At 39.3% G+C, this 24,902-nt stretch overlaps 1 protein-coding gene and 1 long non-coding RNA gene across 3 annotated transcripts in view; one reads left to right on the plus strand and one right to left on the minus strand.

Moving 5' to 3' along the window:
• LOC143148989 (uncharacterized) overlaps nt 1-24,902 on the plus strand; it is a 420,594-nt gene that overhangs the window by 363,622 nt on the left and 32,070 nt on the right. For both annotated transcript variants that reach the window (XM_076315881.1, XM_076315883.1), the window contains exon 5: nt 16,069-16,208. In XM_076315881.1, the coding sequence (XP_076171996.1) occupies nt 16,069-16,208 (140 nt within the window). The remainder of the gene's footprint in view (nt 1-16,068; nt 16,209-24,902) is intronic.
• On the minus strand, nt 9,247-10,936 carry LOC143148991 (uncharacterized). The gene is made up of 2 exons (XR_012992657.1): nt 9,743-10,936; nt 9,247-9,556 (listed from the first exon to the last, which is right to left on the minus strand). It is a non-coding gene; the product is annotated as an uncharacterized LOC143148991 (long non-coding RNA).

The raw sequence follows: 24,902 nt of genomic DNA on the forward strand, positions 1-24,902 counted from the left end.
ACGTAAAATAAACGTTCATCGTTTTAAAATCCAAATGAAACTTTCGTTCGAATCAAATTGTCCCGAACAGTGGACAAGGACAGAGTCTCTCTATCGTGTAATTAATGAAATAGTGCATATGCCCTCCGATCACGGGGTGTCGCGGTAGCGCCATCTATCGCGTTAATCGCGCAACAACTAGAAACTTGAGAAAGAAAATGGGTGTACATTTCGGGCATCGAATTTCCCTCGAACGTCAAAAATAAATATTATCCCACATAAACGTCTGCAAATTCACTTTCCGTTCACATTTCGAAAATACTATTCGTTGAAAATACTATCGTTGAAAGCACTGTCGTTGAAATATGAACGTATGAGAATGAAAATACCATTCGTTGAAATCCTACGTTGTTCGACGAGTTGTTGAAAACCAATAGGGGTACACGAATTCGATTCCTTGCGCACGAACGCACGCAATACACTCGACGAATTTCTTCCCGTAAATGGAAGCAAATTTCGTACCGCCGAGAGTGTTGCTGGAAGAAAATCAATCATTCCGAAAAGTTTCTCATTCTATTCAGCTGTTCAATTTGCATCGTGATATTCTTCTCCGCAACAGCGTAATTCGTGTCACATTATCAATGCCACGCCATTGTAAGCTGAACTACTATGGACATCCGCGGCACATTAAGTGGCCGAGGAACAGGGGAACAGACAAAGAAACCAGAGATCTGGCCGACCGTGAACGGAGCTCGGATTATTTAACGCGCCGACTAAGGCTCCGCACGATGCATATATTCGCTGAAGCCTGTATAGATGCTTATACCAAAAGGGAACATCGCTCGTTTGTATACGTCGCTCCTGGTGAAATATATATAAATGACCCAACAATAGAACAGCCCAAGCGCCATCTTCGTTCGTGCTACCATCCAGGGAGGCTGCATAACGATGCAGAGCTAGCTAGCCACGCGTCTTTGAGGCTCGCCACTGTTGGGACCGATGCATTTAATGCGTGCAGCTGCTTTTACGTATGTTTGCATTCCTGTATTCCGGATAACAATGATACCACGTACCCTTATCTGTCTGGGCGACACGCGGATAAAGTCAGCCGCGGAATATGTGTTTATAATCTTCAACTTGGATTGGATGTTGGAGATAGATAGATAGTTCGACGTTAATTCGAACCAGAGATGTCGTTATACGAGGGACTGTATAACGTAACGAAATATACTTCGAAAATTGTGATTTTGCCATTCTCGCAGCTTCGAATAACGTTGGTTACGCGCGGAGATAATCCACGCGATTTTTGCAAATTGTTGAGAACGAGAAACAAATTAACGCGAAAAAGATTTTTGAAAACCCCGATTCGCCTTTTACGATACTGTGGGAAATTTGAAACAAATTTTTAATATCCTTTGTACCAGTTTAACGCAGAACGAATATGTAAATATTCCCATAATTAGAATGCCCGTAATTTGCATTTATTACATTTTCCTAGTAGAAACTATCACACACTGCAGATTCAGAAATTCGTGTCAATAGACATATTTACAACTACCTCGCTAAGTAACGTTTACATTCTGTGTTTACGTTCTTAGTCAGAGTTCACCAAAGTTAAATAACGCAATGGGTTTAGCGGAACACAGATGAAGTAACGCTACAACGTGAATTTCATATTAAACACGAATGAAACTATTACTTTCAAAGTGGAAGTTCGCCACGGTATTCTTATCTAGAAAATGATAAAAATGCATTTTTAAAATGTTTGTTACTTCAATTCGTTGCTTGAAAGCAGATCAAATTTTCTTCGTAATGTTTTTCGTATATTATCACAAGTCTCTCAAAAATCTAAAAAAAGTATTTTTTAAATTTGGATCGCGTCAACTTGTCACTTATTCGAAACCGATCATATTTTATTCGCGTTTTTCTTACACTGTCACAAGTGTTCCAAGAGTTGTGCAGTTTTAATTGTACGTCTTGCATACAATCTCAACGAGAATCGAATAACGTTCTGAATAACACTTCAATTACAAAGTTTTCAATGGCAATTGATGTATTGTATACCTCAAAGACCAAAGACAGAGACTCGTGCTACCTCCTCGTATTCTTTATACCTTTAGGTACGATCCAGAGAAGCACCCAAACATCGTCATTAACGTTTTTGTTCGTCTCTGTAGCTGTCAAGAAACGCCTTGAGGGTTAAGCTCAGAATTTCCATTATGGAATAAAAGCTTTGAGACCACCACGGCCCGTGCTTTTACAGTTGGTACTGTTTAGGGCTTCCAAGTGTAAGCCGTGTCTTTTTGCGACGCTGTTTCGACGTTTTAAATCTCGAGTTTGACGATCTGAGATACTGTAATATTTAACATGGCACGTACACCACTGGGAAGAATTTTCGTATGTCCTGCGCGAAAACAAATAGTTACGTTTCACATTTTAATTGAATATACCGTTGTTAATTAAAACTTTCAGCTTAATTCACGCGCACGAATATATATTTTTTTAATTTATACGCGTTGACGTTACATTTTGAATAAAAGCATCGTTAATGACGAAAGTTCGTTGGGCGTGACAGGAATCGAATTAATAGAACCTTTCATCGTGGAATTCAATCCTTCATCGTGATTAATTGGAATTATACGCTTTTAATCCGGGCGCTTGTTACTAATTACACACGGCAATATTTCGCGAAATCAAAATTTGTCCTTTTACTTGCGTTGTAAAACTTGCGGTTGAGAAATTATCGTTCGCGGCAAAACAGAGTGGATACGTTGCAAATATACACGCGGTACATCCAGTACGTGAATCGAATATTATACTAAACGTAAATGTTCTTTTCGAAAATTTTACCACAAATACATTTTTCCTCCAATTTATTCTAAACTTCTTCGTAGCGTTACTCAATCGTTGAAACTACAAAGCTACGCATGAATTAGATTTATCCATTACCCATGAATCTAGTCCCAATTTCTACGCCATGGCTGATCGTTTTTTCGGCGTACATTTTAAGAACACTATTTAACGATATTTCGTAAATGAATCCACGGTCGATTTGAACTCGACGATACGTGTTTAAACATTATTTACGGAAATGTATAACTTCTATACCCTCTAGGATCCATCTCAACAATATGAAAGGTCGTACGGGTTTATGATTCGCGTACAAGATATCGAAAGAATATATTAGTATTGAATTATGATACTACAGAAGTACGCGAATCCACGCCCGATTTCCACGGTTTGCAGTGATAAAAGAAGGGCGCTCTGGCACGTAACTATGCCGGAGATAGACATCGAAGACTGCAAATAAAATCAAAAAGTAAGGCCACACCGAGCCATTGGAATTTTCCAAGATATCGAAAAACACTTTAGATCCCATATTGGAGAGGCGGTTGGCACGCGGGCCAAAGGGGTTAGCTTTTATATTTCATTTCTATTGACTACACCCTCTATCCTCACCCGGTCGAGCTCGCTCCTCCCAACGATATGAATATATAATTGAGGCCAACTTCTTCTCCTACTCCCCGTAGACATATGCATCTTTAACGACAGTCCTTTCTTCGCTGGCTTGCACTCTTCTCTTCTGCTTCACCATTTTACACTTGAATATCTGTAACCTATTTAACGCCTAACATCGACATCGTTACAACCCTTGCAAGAAATTTGAATTTCTTCGCAATATTGGCTCCGATGGTGATCGATTCGATGTGTGTCTCTTTTGGAAAAATACTTTTGTCGTTTAAATCTACGAAATTAGATCAAAATGAAGGAACCGGTGTACCGTTCGCGTATATGGAAAATATTATCTACAACGTTTGAGAAATTGTAAAATTGCAAATTAAGAAAAAATTTAACGAGGCGTAATTGATAAAGTATTTATACCGACATTCTTTATATAAACTATAGAAGGCACTTAGAATATTTTCTTTGACTCCAAATCGCGGACATTGTTGAAAAAAGTTTAAGATAGTTTACTGGTCATCGGGACATTAATTTCCATATTCATTTCTGCTTTCAAAGTTAATAATTTCAAACAAAGAATAGACGTCAATACGGGACAACAAAAATTAATTTAATTTATCGAATATTGTCAGAAAATTCTCCATTTTCCATTTCCGTCTCTATCCGAGGTAGATACCTCGTCGAATCTTAATCGAACCAGAGTCTGTCCTAAACAGTATACGTTTAACGATAATTCTACGTAAGAGGCGTCGATGCCGGACTGTTACAGCCCTTAACATTTGTCACAGTATACAGCCAACTACCGAGTTCTGGCGCAGACCTAACCTAAAATTCGCGAGGCTTACCAGAATGCGCAAACACCCTCGCTTGGTTTGCTTGCTTGGCGTCAACTGTGACAGAGCAAGCATGTTTGTTCTAACTGAAACCCACGCGGAGGTTGTCTCTAGCAGTGGTATAGGAAGAATACATTTACGCTGTACGGTTGCATTTACACCGAGCTTCTATCACAACCGATATGTCCTGACAACTGTTAAATCCAGTTAAATTGTAATGATCGTAGAGGTGATATACGTAGGTTCAGCTGTAGCGAGACTTAACGGGTGAGTGAGAACGCAATAGATATATCGCACGGTGCGACGAACACTGAGAGTAAAGAACAATTTTTCTACCATACGATTAAAACTATAAAATTGTTTTCGTTCTATGCGAATTGTGTAGATAAAATAACAACGTCCCTCTTTGGTGTCGAATCGACGTTAAAAGCAACCAATTGTGATTTTAAATGAACTGTAAAAGAAACAATGTGTACTTGAACTTAGCTAGTTGTTGTGTGATTCACTGAGCAGAGAAAGTAACCAATAGTATCTCTGAGTTCTACTTCGCAACGTATCTTTGCTAGGTCTTTGACGTATCCCTGAGAATCATCGGTACTGTATTGCGTAGAATTGCGTAAATTGTCGTGTATAAACATTCGTAGAAATCTTCAAGCAGACTTGGCCAATTTGTACACTTTGAAAGATGTCATCAATTACATTATGTAACGCATCGCTTCTTAGCCTTGCGTATCGACACAGTCGATAGCGTAGAAACAGTTGCGTCACATAAACTCGTCAATTGCATTATACGTGCTCGTGTACATTGACCTAATCTACAGTGGACAATTACGTTACATAGAATCAACTTTCATTCACCAATTTTCTCAAGTATTCGTGTAATATTAATTTGGTACGTGAGGTACAAGTAGAAAATTTGAAAGGATGACTCGAACATTATGCATACCTACGGAGAGATTTAATTGTAACTGTAAAATAGTTTATTCATTTATGATATTGAAACTCACGTTCCCCTTAAATTCGTCTTTAATTATCTTTCATCTGGACACTATTTTTAATTCTTGTAACGATGTTTCGCAATTGCAGAGAATTTATACAATCCCGGGAAACATTAAGGATTTTTACAACGGGAAAAAAATTTATCGATAAAACTTTTACTAGCGTGCGCGTTAGTAATTTGCAATCCATATGAAAAGTTATCGCGAAATACGAGTAAGGGTCTAAAAAATTAAGCTTTCTATATTAAAGTAGAGACGCGGCCATTAATGCGATGGAGACGATAAAGTGGTATAAGCTTATCTTTCTTAGTGGCACATCAATCGAAGATGGAAGTAATAAAAAGATACGAGTATATGCTTTTAACGTCATTCTTCACCACTTTACAGCTTATATCGGTCGTGTCCTGTGTAAGTATCGTAAAATAAAGCACCGCAAATGAGAAAACTCGGAACTTCGTCGTGTCTACTAAATTTTACTTTGCATGTAACGAACGTGGTGCTCGTAAGATTCGGAAGAATCATTTGCATGTGAAAAAACGTTGCGTTCTCGAACGCGAACGGGAGGAATTCGAAATTCGGTGTTGATCCAAAATCGATGAAAATATTAGAATTCGGTAAAAAAAAGAATCGAATTCGCTTGAAGATGTACACACCGTTTCGTAAACTTCCTCGTCGAGTTGCTCAAAGTCGAAAATAAATTCGATAATCTTGGTCGTTCAGCCTCTAATGCTTTTAGCTATTCAAACCCCAAGGTGTGAAATGTTTATCCACCACTAACCACGTAACAGTTTTTTTGATGAGCCTCGTCGAGACTCAAAGTGACTATCAGACGCGAAGGAACATAAAAGACCAGGTGAAAAGAGAACAGGCGATGGAAAAAATCAAGAAAGAGGCCGAGAGAGTGTGAACTAGACGCTTTTCAATTCGTGCAGACACGTGACGTTACACTTCCGCATAGCGCATAAGTGCTTCTTCCTCTCCAAGCCCGCTTTTCCCTCTACTTCACGAAGACAGGGGATGAAAAAAATGCGGCGTTCGTGGCTCTGTATAAAGGGTAATTCACTAGGAACAGAACACTTACCCAACTTTCTTAATTTCGAAGGAAACAAAAATTGATCCCCGATACAATTTGATTTTCAAATCTAACGCGATACGCAAAGGATCTGTTTTCTCGCAAAGAATTCTTTTTTGAGATTTTCAAGTTCACTATGTTGTTTATCAAACAGAAACGCATATTTTTAATTCGTGTAGTTTGTTAGAGTACCATAGTATGACCTTAAAATGGTTTGAACTTGGAAACCTAAAGTTTAAGAAACAAGTACTCTTCTTTAGTATAATTAAATGGTATTTCGTATTTGTAAACATGGACTAATTTACGAGTAAAGTCACTCTAAGAAGAGTTTACTTTACCATCTTCATTTTCAAGTTGTTTGCATCGAGTGGATGAAAGTTACTTTTGCTTGATTTTTATATTACCTTGTTTTGCACATAATTCTATTGAATATATTGTATTGAATACATCGTATGCGTAGTTATGTTTTCACCGAAAATTGAGACGCGGAGACGTTTGTGATCCACTCTATACGTGTGCATCATCAGTCAGCGTGGTGTTGTCATGGTAACAATACTGGTGCGCGCGTGCCACTAGCCACAAAAGTAAAGGCGTGACAAATAGGGAGAAGAATAGAGAATGACGACGTGCCAACCTCTCGACCAGGACACTTAACCCTAGCCACCCCAAACCGAGATCATTTGTACCTGTAACACCATGCGCTCTCATACGTTGTTCATTCAGGTTTCGTCTATCCTTTGTCACGCATCATTTTTTCCTCATCTTCGCGTCACTCGTAGCCCCGCACAATATCAACTGTCGGCTATTCTTCGGTCACTGGTAATTTGATTATAAACTCGTAGAGCAATTGAAAATTAAGTTTTAATCTTAATTTTCGTCTTCAGTCTTTAATCTTAAATTTCACAATTACGAACTCAAGAACTGGTAGTTTAATGGTAAATAGATTGCAACTAGCATCAGTCGTTTCAGTTGGTGTAACGTGTAATGTTAATAAGTTCATTTTTAATTTTCAATCGAGGACAGGGTCAATATTCTTGCAAAGTCCAAATAAAGACACGTACCGAAAGACTGTGCGGCTTATTTGAAATTAATCAGGCTTAGGATATAATAGACAGTAATTTTCTCATTAATAATTCTGTACAGGTAGGCGATATCAGCGATCAATCTGCGTACTTTGGAAGTATGCAAATTTTTAAATAGCTCAAATAGTTTTCGCAGGAAGAAAAGTAGAAGGAAACTTTACTCGATTATGCAGGAGATCATCTATATCCGACGTTCTTCAAGTGCATGCTCCGAACCGCATCCAGACTTCATACGCAAATGTGAACTTCTTCTTCCTTGTTCCATTTTCTATTCGAAGTTCTTTAATCAGTTGTCACAGTGGTCTGAAACTACCTACATATTTCCAGCATCCTATTTTACCACTCGTAGGACTATTTAAGTAATTTTGAAAATTGTATCAATTTTTAACATTAACAAATAACAAACAATTACAAGTGATTATCAATATGCATACCTGTCGATTATCTAAATAGATCAAAATTACAGTACAAACCTAATTTGACAAATTTCTCTAGAGATGACAGTACTTTGATCTGCAAGGCTCTGTTTGTCCAATCAATATTTCGGTAGTTAATGTTTCTGTAGCAGCTTCCTGTTGAGTTTCATACGTCCCTGAAACAGAAATAAAAAATTAGAAACGTCTTCGAAAGATCCACGTAAAGTGCTCGGATCGTGTTCGTTAAATTCTTTAAAACATAAAAGAAAAGGGAAAATGAAATTTAGGTACTGTGTTTATAAAGATACGACTCGAACGAAAGGTTATTAAGAAGGTACTCGAGATAATTGTAACTTGTTTACTGCGCCACGGATGTAGATAGCCTAACGTAATAATCGCATTGAAATATCATAGAGTCATTGTTCTGATTTCACATCGCTTAATGCGAGTCAGCGCGCGATTCGATGATACGATACACTCTATCACGCGGTCCGTGTAGCACGGTGATTCTGCGCATCTACGTTGCGCATTCACACACACACACACACGCACGCACACACACTATTAAAACCCCATTGCGCGTGAGAACGAAAAGCGTGCCGCTACGGAAGCCATATTCCCCTCAGGCCGAACGAATCCACGGAGCTGAATGTACACATGCACGCGTTTACGCACCCGGATTGCCCGCCAACATGTTTACTTACGACACGCGTCCTAATCTGCATTTCCACACGCACTTTCCACTTTTCCTTCCTTTTTCACCGTTCTTTTGTTTGCTTATAAATGTTTATCCCCAGTTTTAGCGACACTTCATACGCGTAAACAACGCGGGCAATCTCCCTTGAGAAAATTACGTTCGATCAATGGTCACGCTCACGAAAACAGAAACGTAGATTGGTTATTTACAAAGGATTTTTGATCCAGAATAAATAACCCGGCGTGTTTATTCGTTAGGTCCAATCTCCTGCATGGTTTGGAACTCGTCCAACTTTCACACCCGCCGCCTCGTTCCCTTGGTCCTTTTCTTCCAGTTCCTCTAGCTCGTGCACTCCGGGAATCACGTGCAACCACTCTTGCTTTAACTTTAGGATGTAACCTGCGTAACTTACAATTCAAACTATCCTTGCTAGTGGTGGTAGTTTAATGGTAAATAGATTGCAACTAGCATCAGTCGTTTCGGTTGGTATATTTGCTCGTGTAAGGAGCAAATCACGTAGAATCCAACAGCCAAGTATTTGCTTTCATTTTCAAAAAGAAGGAAATACCCGAGTTGAATGAAATAAATGCGGGTATACTCTTCCGTGTATTCTATCTCCGATATTATTTAGAATTTAGAAGTCGGAACTTTTTGATAACTTAAAAATCGTTGAGTGAATCTTGGTATAAATTCGATATATGTATATGCACGTTTCGGAAGATTTTATTTTTATATTAAAACGCTCGTAAATTATCATTTTTCGACAACAGACGATACACGTAGAAGCGGTAATCTTTTTGTTCTCGACGAGTTAAATAAGATCCTTGAACTCGGTTCGACATCAGTCTTTGTCGTCCTTTCATAGTCTTACTTCTTTTAAACAGTATCAGATGACGTCTGCTAGTTAGGTTATGCACCTAAGATCTAATCGCCCGGCCACATCCTCATCGCTCATTCCTCCACGCTCGGGCCACTATTACAGAGGTCGTGTTAAACTTGTTGATCTGTATGTCGGACCTTATGGATGTTGTAAAAAGAGCGAAATATTTTATTTAAATTCACCAGTCTCGCATATTTATATTCGTGCAATTTACGTCACAATAACGAACGCAAGTCCCGTTATAGTTACATTTTTAGTAAATACATTGGAAACTTGCGATCGTAATCATGATCGATCGCGTAACGAACTTTTCTACAATTTACCTTTGCTCGTTTGGTAAATTAATAAGTTATAACTGGACGAATTAGGTTTCGAAACGTACGGTACGAAACAAAATTAACCGCAACAACCGCACAACTATGATAATACGAGAGATTTCAGCAGAGTACGCATCTGTCCTCCATTGATTTTTTTCTGGCTGACCCATTTTGAAATTGAAAGCTTCGGTGCAATAACCTGGTATCATCAGCTTTCCCAATGCAACAGAACGCCAAGAAAACCTTGCGTTTCATTTTACGATCAATGTAGAAGCCATGCAATTTACGTAGTTATCGAATGCAACGATAGCTATTGATAGCCATCTATTTCTTTAACTGGATTTACGTTACCATTTTTACAAAAAGGATAACCATTGCACGGTATGCGTGTATCATAGAAATATATCCTCGTCGATTATCTTCCAGAGAACGTATAGTATGGCGAATGAGGTATCTTTGCTTTTAACTTACATTCGTCGAGAGATGAGGATAATTCTTACATCGGAGCTTGCGCTTCGCCGAATTCTTTTCTCGAAAGTGTTATCGATTGGAGGAATACATCAAGGTGTTAGGGTGTGTTACATTTTGGGTGTTAGGGTGTGTTACATTGTAAGGAAGGGCGTGTCTCCGTTGAAGGTATTTGGGCTATTCTTGGAATTGACCCCTACTCTGGGATAGGAAGTGCCCTCGCGTTAACTGCTGGAGGGTCCAAGCATCGCTATTGTGTCCAAAAATCCCGAGTGCTGGGACCATCCTCCCCACATATGGCGTACAAACCCTATAAACTAATTTGCGCTTTCGGATTTGAACGTACGGGTCAAGTCGGGGCTGAATGAATACAAAATTCAGGATTTGCGCCGATCTGGCTTTAAACTAGCAAACCGTAACGACTCTGAAGTATCATCGCCTCTAGAATGACACGGAGGTATAAAAAACATTAATCGGAAAGAATGTACAATCTCCTGACCCATATAAATAGGTAACAACAGATTATTAAAACTAATCTATTTCCTGTCTCGTCTGTTCTACCGTGCCACTGTAACTTTCCAACGAGAAGAGAGAAAAATATTCTTTGTTCCATTACTTCTATTAATATTTTGGCCTCGGACCAAACAACTCTTGTTTCAGTACCTTTAAACACGTATAAAGACATTTAGAAAAAGATGAAACCGCAATACTTACTAAAGAGAGCCTCCGGTTGCGAACGTGTAATAAATGATCCTGACGACCACATCATCGTTAAAACAAGCCATTATTTCCCTCATCAATTCGATCTTTGATAAGGACGTTGACGTTGAGCTTTTCCCTAACGATGTAAAAAAAAAAAAAACGTATATAGATATCCTCGCTCGAAAGAATTTCCTTCCATATCGCTATCTATTAATTCGTTAACATCGGTATTCACAAAGTTGTCGAGTGTGCATAAATTGAATTTTTGCCTCCCAAAGCTTTATGTACGGACGTCTATGCCCGTGTTTTATAAAACGAAGTATTCATTACCCATGGAATTTATTGTACGATCGTGTTAATTCATTCTGCACTTTTCCGTCGGGTTCAAGCTTAAATAGCTTCCCGTGGAATCTATCGGCGATCATCATATATTTCTACCGATTATCGCGTTATAATTAATAGCGCGATTTCCACTCAGTTACCGTAGTACTCTCGCGCGATATCGAGAAAGTGAAAAATGGATGGTCCGATAACATCGGCATACTCTCGTCATTTATCTTCCTGTTCATTTATTCGATGTCGTTAAAGGTGGGCGACTTTAAGCCGGTATTAATCTGACTCTCGACGTGAAAGCTCAACGCTGGTTTTAAAAAGGTCGCACCATGAACTACTTTCAATATTCATGCACCTTGGCCATTATCATGAAACAACCTTCGAATTTGATCTTGTAAAGTAAGAAAATCCTCGAATAATTTTCTGTACCCGGTACGAAATTCACCGAGGTGAATCACTGTGCATGTCAATCGGCTGGAGTAGATAATGCTGCGAGTATGAGTTTCAGTCCGTAGTATCTTTGCACGGTGAGTATCTTTAAATTAACGATCATTTTACGAAGAGTTTCTGTACTGTATACTGTACAGGAGATACCGTGGCTTAAAGTCTCAGAGATGAAACAAAGTCACACTTATATTTGCTTTTGTGTGTAACACGACAATACCGATGACTATTAGAGGGAAATCGTTCACAATTTATAGTGTAAATTCTAGTCAAGTAAATGAACTTTCTTCTTGGGGCTCGATTTATCGTGTCTATTTAATTGTTGATTCGAATAGGAATGTTGTTTATTTTCTGTATAATCTCCTTAATAAAGATACATTTTTCAATGATATTTTACCCCACTTCGCGTGACAAGTTACCCAATATACGAGGGAAGTTTTCGTATGTGTCAACTGTTATTAGTAAATAAATTTGACCTTTGAACTGAGTTAAAATTAAAACGAATATGGAAAATAATGTTACTTGAAAAAAAATTAACTGAAAATTAAGATGAATGGTGACCGTAAAATGGAAAAGTGGGAGAGAGATGGGAAAGGAAAAAGTTTATTAATGAACTCGACAGTAAGGCAAATCCAGGAACTGGGACAATTGGTCGAGGAATGTATTGTTACGAAACGAGCGCAAAAAATGCCTTCGTAATATTATAATATTTAATAATATAATGTACAAGAAGTAGAATATAGTTTGAAATTCCTAATTTCTCTTATAGTTATTTAATTAGCCAAAACAAACGCGTTGATAGCTGCAAAAAAAAATTCAGTAACTCGAATAAATTCTATCCAACTATTTCAAGTACCTGCTTCAACCTATTGGAAAAAGGCATTCGTAGTCAAGGTCATACGCAGGTCATGTTATTACACGGTTCCGTCACAGGGCACATAAAAATATAATCGTTTAAAACGAGTACGTTACAAAAATTTATACCGTCCATTATTATCGCGAATCCTTATTTTGATTATACATATAAAGGTACAATACCTGCCGCAAAATGTCCCGTAATAACAACGACAGGTTCCTTGGACAAAATTGTCCACGTGCTTCTCCATTTCGCCTACTTGTTACAAAACAGCAATCGGTTAGTATCGGGATCTTTAAATTGTTGTTCGGTTACTGGCCAAGTTCACGTAACGTAGTCCGATAAGCGCACATCCTTCGTTTCACAAGTTTTAACAACTATTCAGCCAATCGTTACTGCCAGATTGCGTGTACACTTTGTTATCGAAAAACCTGATTCGTTTATGTTCCTATCTCCCGGTAACGTCTATCGGAAAATAAGCGAAGATAGAGAATAGCCGAAGGGTCTGGCGGAGGAGAATCCCTAAACGAAGTAAATTGTTGAGGTGGAAGAGAAACAAGAAGAGGAATGCCATTACGGCAACCGCGAGGTATAACTCGGTGCCTATGTGGAATAGGAAGGAAACTCTGGAACGTTCGGAGAATAGGGGAAGGAGAGGGAAAGTCTAATAACGCTAATTTATTCGTGCTTATGGCCCCGCTTTCGCCGCTCGAGGATTTTCATAACAACAAAATTTGTTCCTCTTCCCCGCGAAGTCGTCTGTTCGCGTTATTAGCACGTATGTGCTGAAATTACGACGCAACGTCTACACCGTATCGGTACATTATTTTTCGTACCGTTGAGATGAAACGTGACAATTCTTGGTTACTCGTTTACCAAAACGATCCCGTTTATGAATATTTAAGCTGGAAGTTTTTATTCCAGGAATCAAAGTTTCTCAAGTTGTGGCTTAAGTTACGTGTATCGTTCAACGGAGTGAATACACCGAGAGTGAGCGAGACAGAGCAATAGCGTGAAAGCCTCGCACTACATGCCCCGACTGTGACTTTAAAGCGACTCCGCCCACGTGTCGGTGTATCGACAACTGGTAGAAGAGAAATTTTAATATTTTTCATCGTATCTTCGCGAGATTATTGACAATGGATCGGCGAAGCGTTTCTGGTGAAAAGAAGCCAAAATACGACATCGTTCGAGCTTCTTGCGCAACTGAGAAAAGTACGAATGAACGTTTGTATTCATTTTTGTTGGGAGAACCTGTTCAATTCATTGGTTACATAGTTGAGAAACGAATCTGTTCGGATAGACGACTTTTCCGATAATCGATCTTTAAGAAACTTCTCCAAATAGTCATTAATGACGTTCTTGACGTTCCCTTTCATTTTTCTTTTAAACTACTTTGCACGAAAAAGCTGCTGTATACACAATGATACCGTAAACGTCATCGGGACTACTTTTTACATTTTATAAAAAGAAATATATACAGTTTATAAATAATGACGGAATAATCCAGGTCATCGGAAGTAAGCACACAGAGAAATATGAGCGGAGCACCAGGAAACAAATAGGTGACGACGGCGATGCCAGGAAAGACAAAGTCGACCGGTTTTATCACGGCTCGCCGTTGAACAAGCAGGGATTTCATCTCTCACGCAACTTCAGGGTTTGATGCATGCGCCGACGAAACATTTGTTCGATGCTCTCGAAAGTTTTTTTTTTTTTTTTTTCTTTCTTTTTTATCTTTTCCTTTAACCACCACCTCTCCATCTACCGTCCTCTTTGACATCTTTCGGTTCTCGGTTTCTCTGCTTGACGATCTAGTCGCCGCTCGCGATGAAGAAAACAGTATTCAATCCTTCGTATCCGACAGGTACGGTTTATTTTTATTCCATACGATTCAATCGATCGAACATGACTTGTGGCTACAGGCCGGACAATATATTTTCAATATTGGGAGTCGACATTCCGACCTCGATCCCGCGAGTCTTTTGTATTCTATGCTTCTACGGTTTCTGTCCGCTTGCTCGATACTGGCTTTGGTAAAATACCAGACGATTCTCTACGGAATAATAGTGACTTCTGGTGAATTTGTAGCTCAATGGTGGATATCGAAGATAGGGGAGACGATTTCTAACAGACAGATTGGAAAACTGAGTACCGGCGATGGTACTTAAGCTCGAGGGGTCTGCTTCGGATTGTAGAAGTACCAAAGCTAAATCGATGACGCGAATACAACGACCAAGATAGGTAGAATAAAAGGAACACCTTCCGTTTATTTTATTCTTGTTAAAACACCTGTTAAAACATTTCTCTCGTCGGTGCTGCAAACATCGAAGCACAGATACTTCGTTAAATAAGAAGCTCGAGGGATCACTGTGTATCGAAACTTTTATTCGTTGCAACTCGAAAGTGAAACCCAGAAGACCTATATCTCGTAACGTTTTTATTTTTAGATCTACAATAATAGATCCTATAATATTCCTCCCTGTAGTATTAAATATATAATTAAAAATCAACCAGTATCTTTGCAAGGTATTCAACCGTTAATTCAAAAATATCTAAATTCTGCAGATATTATTATCGAGATGAGAGAAGAAAATTGAGATAAGCAAATGTACTGTTTTTTTATCATTTCATGAACGTACACGTATAAAAACAGGACTTACGTTGTAAGTGAATTTTCGTTCCAGTAGAGTTATCCACGTTGTATGTTACGGTATATTTTCGCGCATGTAATTGAAATCAGTCTTATAAGCGCTTATAAACCAGGACTATGGATGATAATTCGGAACAGTTCTGATTAGTAGGTTACTAATCGCTACATGATGCACCAACATATTCCATTTGACCCAGACAGACAATTATGTCGATTAAGTAATTAATCGAGGCAGTCGCCGTTACATAGCAACAGACAGCGAACGATGCCGTACCAAGTTGGTTTACGAGTTAGCCTAACAATAAGCGTCGAGTTGGAGCCCCGAAAGCTCATAATACGTTCCAGCTTTCCAACATTCGCCGCGCAAAGATAGTTAATTAGGTGGTGTTGTTGTCGGTGTTAATAAACGGATGCGCTGACACTAATACAATATACTGTCGTAGCAAAGGGTTAGAGGATTGGGCAGGTAGGGTAACTAACGACATGCCTGAATTACGCATTAATGGATAGTGATGTTGCAGCTAATCCCGATTCATTCGATTATTTGCGAGACTAGGCAGTAGTAGCTGAGGCATTTCCATTGAAACGGTGGATTTTGGAAAGATCTCGCCCCGAAATTTTCTTAATTCCGACACAATGATGTTTCTCCTGGATTCTGAAATAACAACACGTTGTTTCAAAGACATCTGTCCGAAAATGAAAGAAGCAGAAATGGTACATCGTTTAAATGATGCACGAAAAAGATTGTTCGAAACAAAGATAAATTATTCGAAGAAGAAAATAGCGAAGAAAATTTTCTTTAAAGTCATTAATCATTGTAAATAATATACTCAAAGTTCTATCGGCACTTAACCCTTGCATCCTTTATCGTTCCAGAGCAAGGACAAAACACAGGCAAAAAGAAAACAACATTTTCGAGACTGCTACGAGGACTGAAGACGCACAGAAAAGAAAAACAGGGCCAAGTTCAAGGTTCTCCGAGACATAGTCGTACCAGGGTTGGAGTACCACAAAGAGTAAGTATATATTTTCGTACAAAACCATAATATCACTTCCACCGGAAATGTTTATTACCGTTAATACATATTTCCCATGTATTCGTCACCTGACTTCGCACTTTCGCAATTTAAACTTTGCCATTGGTACAAATTCCCCAATTTTCTCATCGTAGAGGTTGCTCTCAAACACTTGGCAAGTATTGCAGAAACGAATTCGGTATCGGAAAAACAATGAAACAAGTTTGTATCGATGTATGCCTGATGTAACATTGTTTTCGAATTGTAAACTCAACCGGCAAGGAGAACTAACGTAAACTGAACGAGCAACGGTGAAACTTGATTCTCCTTCAGCGATTCCTCGTGCACGAATCCCTTTTATTTCGTAGCGACAGTACAACAGGTACATCACGTGATGTTCTCACAGAGATCAGTCGCATATCCCCTGGCGGGCACTCGATGACATTCCTCTTGCTTTGACCTTGGTACAAAGTAGCACGAGCCCGATAGTACTTGAAATGAAATTTCCTCGAAAGCCCTCGATAAAGTACTTGAAACCTCTGACTATGCCAGAATCAGTAGGCCACTCTACAAGACACTCATTGCATGAACCTGCAGTGAGAATCAATATTAACTTTACACTACTGCACCTTTCAATCGACATCGAGGTCGTGAATGGATGCATTTAATTTTTTTAATAAAACTTGTCACCGATAATCGAGGAATATTTAAAAGACTGACAAGTGAGTACGACTCGATTAATATACAAATACACGATTACGGTAAAATTTATTACGGCGATGATAGACATCTTCCAATTCCATCATTTTGCAACACGTCTGCTTTGTTTTTCAACATGCGTGGTCTGTCATTGCCCAGCACTCTTCGCGACAGCAGAAAAATATATTTTCGTGCGAGAGACGAACCACTTATGCATCGTTCCATTTTTCTCTCGATCTTTGAATCACAGTCTCTTCTGATAATCTCTCAATATCAGCCCTTGCGAATCCAAAAAAAAAAAAACTATGAGCATCGATTCCTGCTTTCTTCCAATTTGTTCAATATTTTCATCGTCAATGAACGTGCATCTTCTCCTTCATCCTAGTGCATTCACATTTACACAATTATTTTTTAACTTCTCGATCTGTTCACGTTGCGACAAAATATCGTTTCCATATTTTGTCGATAGCCTCGTGAGAATCAACGAGTACAGGATCAAAATTGATCCAATCTCTGACTTGGTATGGTACAGTTATCGTCGTTACAACGATACCAGAAGTGACAAACATAATTTGAACCTCTCGTGTAGTATAACGACGAGAGAAATAGGGTGAGAAAGACCGAGTCTGTGTCTAGCAATTTGCACGAAGCTGGTAACGTTATAAACAAAGAAAAAGGCATATAAGTACACCCAGAGAGGCGAATTCGTGCCGGTCGAGGGGCAAGTGGCTGAGTTCACGCTACCCTTCTCCTTCTCGGCACGTGACTCGGCCACGTGCACCACGACGCTCGACGCATGCGCGACATAGATGCACAAATGCATTCTGCCGCCAATTGTTAACGGAGCGACTCCAAACTTCCAAAACACCTAACAAAGACATTGAAATGTACAGAATATACAAAATTTTACACGCATAGCACATTCTGTGCATTTCAATCCGTTCTGTTATTATATAATTTTATTAGCTAGATAAATCCATCAAGTTTCGGGAAGTCGGATATTCGAAAGGGATTATCGAGAAAGAGATACTGCCATTACGAATATCCCAACGATTCCAGAAAATGATGTTTCCTGGAGTGTGTCGTTGAAACGTCTCTTCTCAATTACCAAACTATGATTGAACAATTGTTGAAAAGATTCCCGAAAGTTGACAGCATCCTTTGTAGATCTGGTCTATGTGGTAGCAAAATAATTAAGATAGTAGCCCTCGCCTTATGGTCAGCGCCGAGGCTACAAGATTGTTAACCTTTAATTTGCGAATTTATCGCAGTAATGCCAATGTTTGGACCGATTTACTATATATGTATATGTATACGGGCATTGCATGCCCGATTTTTCCAAATCAAGGATGCGTACAATGACCCTGCGTTGCATACCTGCATGCCTCACGTAGGAGGTTTGTATAGAGCATGTACAACGTTCGAGAAACATTTAATCGACATTCTTACCCCCCCTTCACCTCTACTTAGAACTTTCTAACTCGAAACGAGAAGAATCTGCCATTTGGCAGCTTCGAAGTCAGAACCCATTGAATATTACAACCGGAGGTTAACAAACGATACGATTATAAAACGAAGAAGCATAGAAATCTTGCACTCTTGAACTTTAGAACTTTGATTCGGTAGTATCTTGTACTCCGCGATTTCGTGAATTCGAATCTGAATCTGGATTCCAGCACCGAGAGTTTCACGAGACTGTACAGTAAACCCTGTCAATGTTTACATTGTTTTAGTTGCACTGTTATTGATGAATAATTTTATCGTGCTCGCAAAACAAAAAATAATGCTTTTTATTTGTTAAATAATCGGCTCCACGAACTTTGTAGGAGCTAACAGTTCGCACCAACTCAAAGAAGCTTGGATGCACCCTTTCTTCCGTTGACCCCATTCAGAAGCAAGAAGAAATAAATTTCTCCCGCGCAGATACAGTCTAACTTCCAGCAAGTGTACAGACACTGCACACACGTAGTATCTGTCTTGCTACCGTGAATACTGTCGCCAGGACTGCCACAACCATTGTATGAATACGCTCTGTGACCACAGTCAGGACTGCGTTTCGCTCTGGCAGGACATCCTGTACGTGTAATGGAAGGCAACCGACGAGTTCTCAGAGGATACGAACCGGACCATGATTCCAACAGAACTGGAATATCGCAAACTGTCAACAGCGGTACGTCTGTCTCTTGTCGACACCATTCACCGCACATTGCCATTCGTCTCGTTTTGGCTCGACTGATGCCAGTAATCCTACGACACGCGTGAAAATTTGACGACAGAATGCATTTACTTTCCGCAAACGCTGCTAAAAACACTTTAGCTGCAAGACAATCCCATCCGATTCTAACGGGACACCGTTAATTAGACATCGATATAATTCTAACGAAATGCGAAATTTTATGTAAGCTTTCTCTCATCACATTTAGAATTTTGATTAAGAAACTGATCGTCCGTGTATCGAGAGATCTCGGAAAGCTCGTAGATTCGATTATTCGTATACGTTCCGTTTGTAACATCGAATAACGAGATTAGTTACCGATAACGATACTCACCGATATAATAACAATGTCTTCTTTCAAGTATTTATCCTCTTAAGGAGTAGAACGCTTAGAAACGATGATACAATTACCGTCACATTGAACTCAGAACGAATTTAAAGAATTTTTAAGAAATTTTCATCGAGGTAGGTGCACACGTACAAATAGATCCCCCCCGAACACCGTAACGAATAGTTCTCTTTCGTGCTAGAAATTTGCCAATGTTCTAGATACCTGAATTATTAAAACGAATAAATTTGAAAAAGTAATCCGTTGAAATATTAACAAAGCAATTAAACGGATGTTTGTTTCGCAACGTGCGCGCAACATATCGTAGCAAAGTTCTATAAGTATAAGTTATGATAGTCGACCCTGGAAATTCTGTGCGCGCAATCTGTGTCGACGAGTAATTAGTTTTATGAAGCTCGAATCATATGTCTACCATTAAGAAGAACACGCTTAATTTTTCACGTCCCCGCGAAGCATCTCCGAAACTCAACGATGCGGCTCCATTGTGAATTCGTAAAATTCTGCGCAACCGCAAATTCTCCCATGAATACTTCAAAATTTACGAGGGATCGTTCGGGCTGCAGCTCGCTACAGAAGAAATAACAAGTACTTCGATGTTCTTTGTTCGTTGAATGTTTTACAAATCGAGACACCGGTGGGAGTAGAATTGTCGAAACTAATTAAACGCTTTCTGGAGCAATTGGCCAACAATCCTTTTTTTCGTATATTCTTTTTTGCAATCGCCTCCCGTTCGGTTTACATCCGAGTGTTTCTAAATGTTCTTTCTTCGTTCGAAACATCGTTGTGCTGAAACTACTTTTCATCGTTCGGTGTTATCTTTTTTTAACGTTAACTTTTTCCTTTTATCGAGATGGATTGCAACCCACACGAAACAATTACAATTTTTAACCGAACCGGAGAACAGAAACCGGTATAAATTGGAAAACAGTTGATTCGTATTTTCGTTCTTACGCTTGTTCCTTTTTCGCGAATTCGAAATTACGCAGCTCCGTTTGTTCCCGTGAATCTACCTTTTTGACAAGGACGAATGTTCATAGTTTTCGATCGTAATGTTGTCGGCGCGCACGTTCGTTTTTATAATAGTTATCGAAAATATATCCAACGATATCGGTGCAACGCTGTTTTTCTGCATTTTTATACGATTCTCCGGTGCAAACAAATAACGAAGCGACCGATTCACCGCGGCGTGTGCAAGAATAAACGTCGATCCTTGATTACGTGTGGCGAAGGTGTAGCACGAGCATATTGGAAAAAGGGCGGAACGAACGATTTTTCTGCGGAGAAAACGGACGGCTGAAAGAGCCGCGCGGATAAGCAATTTCCGTGAACGTTGAGCTTCCAATTCTTGGTGTTTCCGGACACTTTTCTAGGGTGGTTCATGGGATGCTTTTAATGAACGTGTTTCGAAGCTTCGATCGAGCGGAAGTAGAACGTATAGGGAACCGTGTACTAGAATTTATGATTTTACGACAGAGAAATTGTATACCCGTTTAGTTCGTCGTTTCACTTTTTATTTATTCGTTCGTTTCGAAATCGTACGAAGTTTCATTGAAAACTGAAACGAAGTGTAGACCATAGGTAAGTATACGAAACATTGATAAAGAGCGATGGTACGGTTGAACGGTTCGTTGACGAGTATTTCTATTATTATTATATTATAGATTATATTTCACTTTGCGTTGTCGCACGTTCAAACAGAATAATGATCTAGAAAAATACTCGTCGCGGAGGCATTCAAATGATCCGATCTCCCTTGTCAATAATTTCGGCATCGAATTACAAGAAACCTGTACTCTGTTCTAGTTTTCAATCAAATATAATCGGTAAAAGTGTATTACTTTCCCGAATGTACTGTTGAGAGTTGAGAAGAACGAACTTGGAAGGAATGCGAGTCCCATCGGTCGGAATATTGGCCCCTCCTTCGTTACGCAATTAAACGGGACTTACGAAAAAATGTCCATTGGTTGATGTTGAATCTTGATTACTGATACACGACCATAGAACGTAAACAATTGTATGATTATTCGGGCGCTATCACGATTAACAAGAACACGCATTGTCATGGAAATCCACAGACAGAGTTAGAAATCGTTCCCCTTTCCTCGCAATACCTTCGGATCCATTCTTGTCAGCTTTCAACAGTATATCTGCCACGTACGACTGCTCGAGATCCCAAAAAGTTCGAATAACCGAGCTCCGAATCGGGATTTCGTCATTCTCGGGAACCCGAGACTTTATTTAGGATTTCGTAAGACTCGGAACTCCAACATTCGTATGTAGGGAGAAACAATCGTTCGAATAAATTCAAGATTCGTTCGATTTCGTTCGAAGTCGGTTCACTTATTAAATAAAACAATGTTTCGTTGCAACAGCTGTGCACGTATTCAAGTGCCATATTGTAAACATTTTCACACCACTTCTTTATACGGGGTGTGTCTACAATTCCAGAGGCGAATAAATATTTGTCCTATATGTTAAACTTGAAACCGGTAATCTTAATCTTTAGATCGATCATCTCTAATCATACATATAAGTAAGCCCTTCCTGTAAATTCTGTAACCGGTCTATGCAATATGTAGACGTATGTAACTGCAGTTCAAAACATTGGGACCAGACTTAGAAGTTCATAAATTCTTAGTTTATAATATAAAACTAGAACACATAGACTGTATGGGTCTTATATACATCCGTATCATGTGTAATAAAGAATAAAAGCTTAATAAACATTTACTCCGATGTAATTTATTTTTCTTCAAAGCTTCCTTCCATTTAACGAAACTACCGAAAAAATCTAGAATCCTATTCAGTAAGTTTTATCATTTTTCACCAGACGTGGTATTCTAATAATTATAATACGGCTAGCATTGTAGCTAGATGATAGTCTTTCGTTAAAAGTAAAAAATCCCAGTTAGTAGATTTTATATTTCATCGGACATATTATTACGAAAATTACCATATACTAAAAGTTACTAAAAAACTGATACAACCGTGTCAAAAATTTTAGAAATAACCGATAATATTTTCATTTCGTATGTAATATTTAATTAAAATATTAATTGCATTAATATTTTCTACAATTTTTCTCATGTAAGCGTCTAATACGTGCATTATCATTGTTAATCCGGTTCGATTTAAATTTTGCAATTCGTTTGACTAAATCTTAACGTACTCTACGTCGAAAGAATAAACAAATTTTCCATCTGCGATAAATTACATTTACCACCGTCTGTGGTAAAATTTTCCAAAAGTATTTGAAATAAAATCAACGAAGAGACAAACTTTTACGCTTTTCAGCACCTTGAAAAAAATAATAATTCTGATCAATGTATCATTCGTCGAATATCGTTACATTACACGAGAAACCGATAATAATTGTATCTCGATAGATTGGAGTAATGGGCGAATAAAATCGTTTAAAAAAAAAAAAAAAAAAAAAAGAAAAAATCGTATCATGCAGAGCCGTTCAGTCGGGCCGGTGTGAATCGACCGACTTACGAAAATTTATTTTCGGTCGCGGTAATTAATTTGTTCCCATCGGTACATTTCGGCGGCGACACGTTAAAAGTGAGCACGAACGCGTTCAAACGAACCGTCTAGACAGTCCGCAATCGATCAACCCCACTTCAGAGAAATCTCGCCGTGAAAACGACGTCGCGTGAACCGCGTGACGTGTGCGTGCGAAATTGTGCGCACAACTCGACGCCTCGAAAACATCAGCGCCCGGTGGCTGCGGGCGACACAGCTCCGAACTATTCTTCATCGGTGTTTTATCTGACTGGATACATTTACTAATTAAAATGTGCCGCTCGAGGAGCTCGGCTCCATGCCCCGTTTCGCCGTTACTCGCCGCTGCTTAGACAAGAAGATTACAGGAACACCGTGACATTGAGGCTCTCATCGGGACGCGGGAAGCGAAGACAGAAACACGTCCGGTGAAAGCTGAATGGGGAAAAAGAGCGACGAACATTATGTTAGCTCGAAGGGGGCGACAGCGACGCAGAACGGGAGAGGAGAGAGGGCAGGTAGAGAAAGGGAAAAAGAGCTCAAGGAACGACGAGGGTGACACACTACATCGATCGCACCTGAAACACCCCCCTCTCTTACTGTCGCGGATTTGTCGCGAACGTTTCTTTGCTTATCGTTTACTTTCCCTCCTCTCTTCAAATTTCTTTTTTCTTTTTCTTTTTCTTCTTTTTTTTTCTCTTCGCTCTCCCTCCCAAACCTGTGCAACACGCGCCGAGGGAATCATGGAAAACCAGCGAATCCTCTTAGCATCGGTCGTACCTTCGATGCAAAGTGTTACCTCTATTCTCGAGCCACGGATCCATCGAAACCGCGAAATACACTTTTCGTATTGCAGGAAAAAGTGAAACCAGACCTGGAAGGAATTGTCGTCTCTGGTAGGACGCGTTAGTAGTCGTAAGGCACGCGACTAGACGGCAGACGTAACTCCCCAGTATCCGTAAGCTAACTTTTTTCGCAGTACGACATCTCCCTTAACCAACGACCGATCTTTCTTTCCACCCGCGATACAGGGTGTCGCGTGAATTCTCGAACGGTCGTATCGTCGAAATTCTTTGCGATACGAGAGACGATGCACGAAAAGTGAAGAACAAAGATCGTTTAGTTGTAGTTCCAATCGTGAAACCGTTGGAAAAGTTTTAAAAAATGTCACGTTAAGAGGAATTCGAAATTACGAATAATTATTAAACCCTTTTTCGTACAACTGATACTTCGCTAAACATAAATACATTTCTATCGATGTGTCGGTAGACACTAAAATATTAAAATATCACTGTCAGAAATGTTTAATATCGAATTTTCTCTTCTACCCTATTAATTATCCACTAAGGAGAAAGTGTCGATAAAAGTTACGACTGTAATTATATCACGGTATCGAATCAAACATTTATTGATCAAAGGAAAAAGGAGAACAGTAATTTTATCAAACATTTACGACACATCGCACAGATGCAACTCACTTGCATACAATTCCGTTGCGTATGCACTTCTAAACCTAACCATCCTTCGAGTCTCGCTTTTCGTTAAGAATTCCATTTATACATACGGGTTTTCCACTTTTCAAATTATTTTTCACTCGTATTGTTCACCGTAACTACTGTTTCCTACGAGTAACGATTGATTTATTCCCGCGCGACTCGATCGATGATGCGTCAATTCGTGGCGAGATATCGATCTTCGACGAAACGTCGAAAACCGTTCGAACCGCAAAGGGTTAGAGTTCAATTGTGCCAAGAAGGTCCCATAGTTGCGAAGCAACAGGGTGCCGAGATGCAGACATTAATTATCGCGCGAACAACGCTTCGTATGCGAGGAGCCAGCCAATCAAAGACACGGTTAACCGTCCCCGCGTGGTAAGATCGGCGCCGTGAAAGATGCCGCTATGGAAGCGAACCAGAAGCGATAAAGT

The sequence above is a fragment of the Ptiloglossa arizonensis genome, chromosome 7 (assembly GCF_051014685.1).
Source record: "Ptiloglossa arizonensis isolate GNS036 chromosome 7, iyPtiAriz1_principal, whole genome shotgun sequence".
Lineage (NCBI taxonomy): Eukaryota > Metazoa > Arthropoda > Insecta > Hymenoptera > Colletidae > Ptiloglossa > Ptiloglossa arizonensis.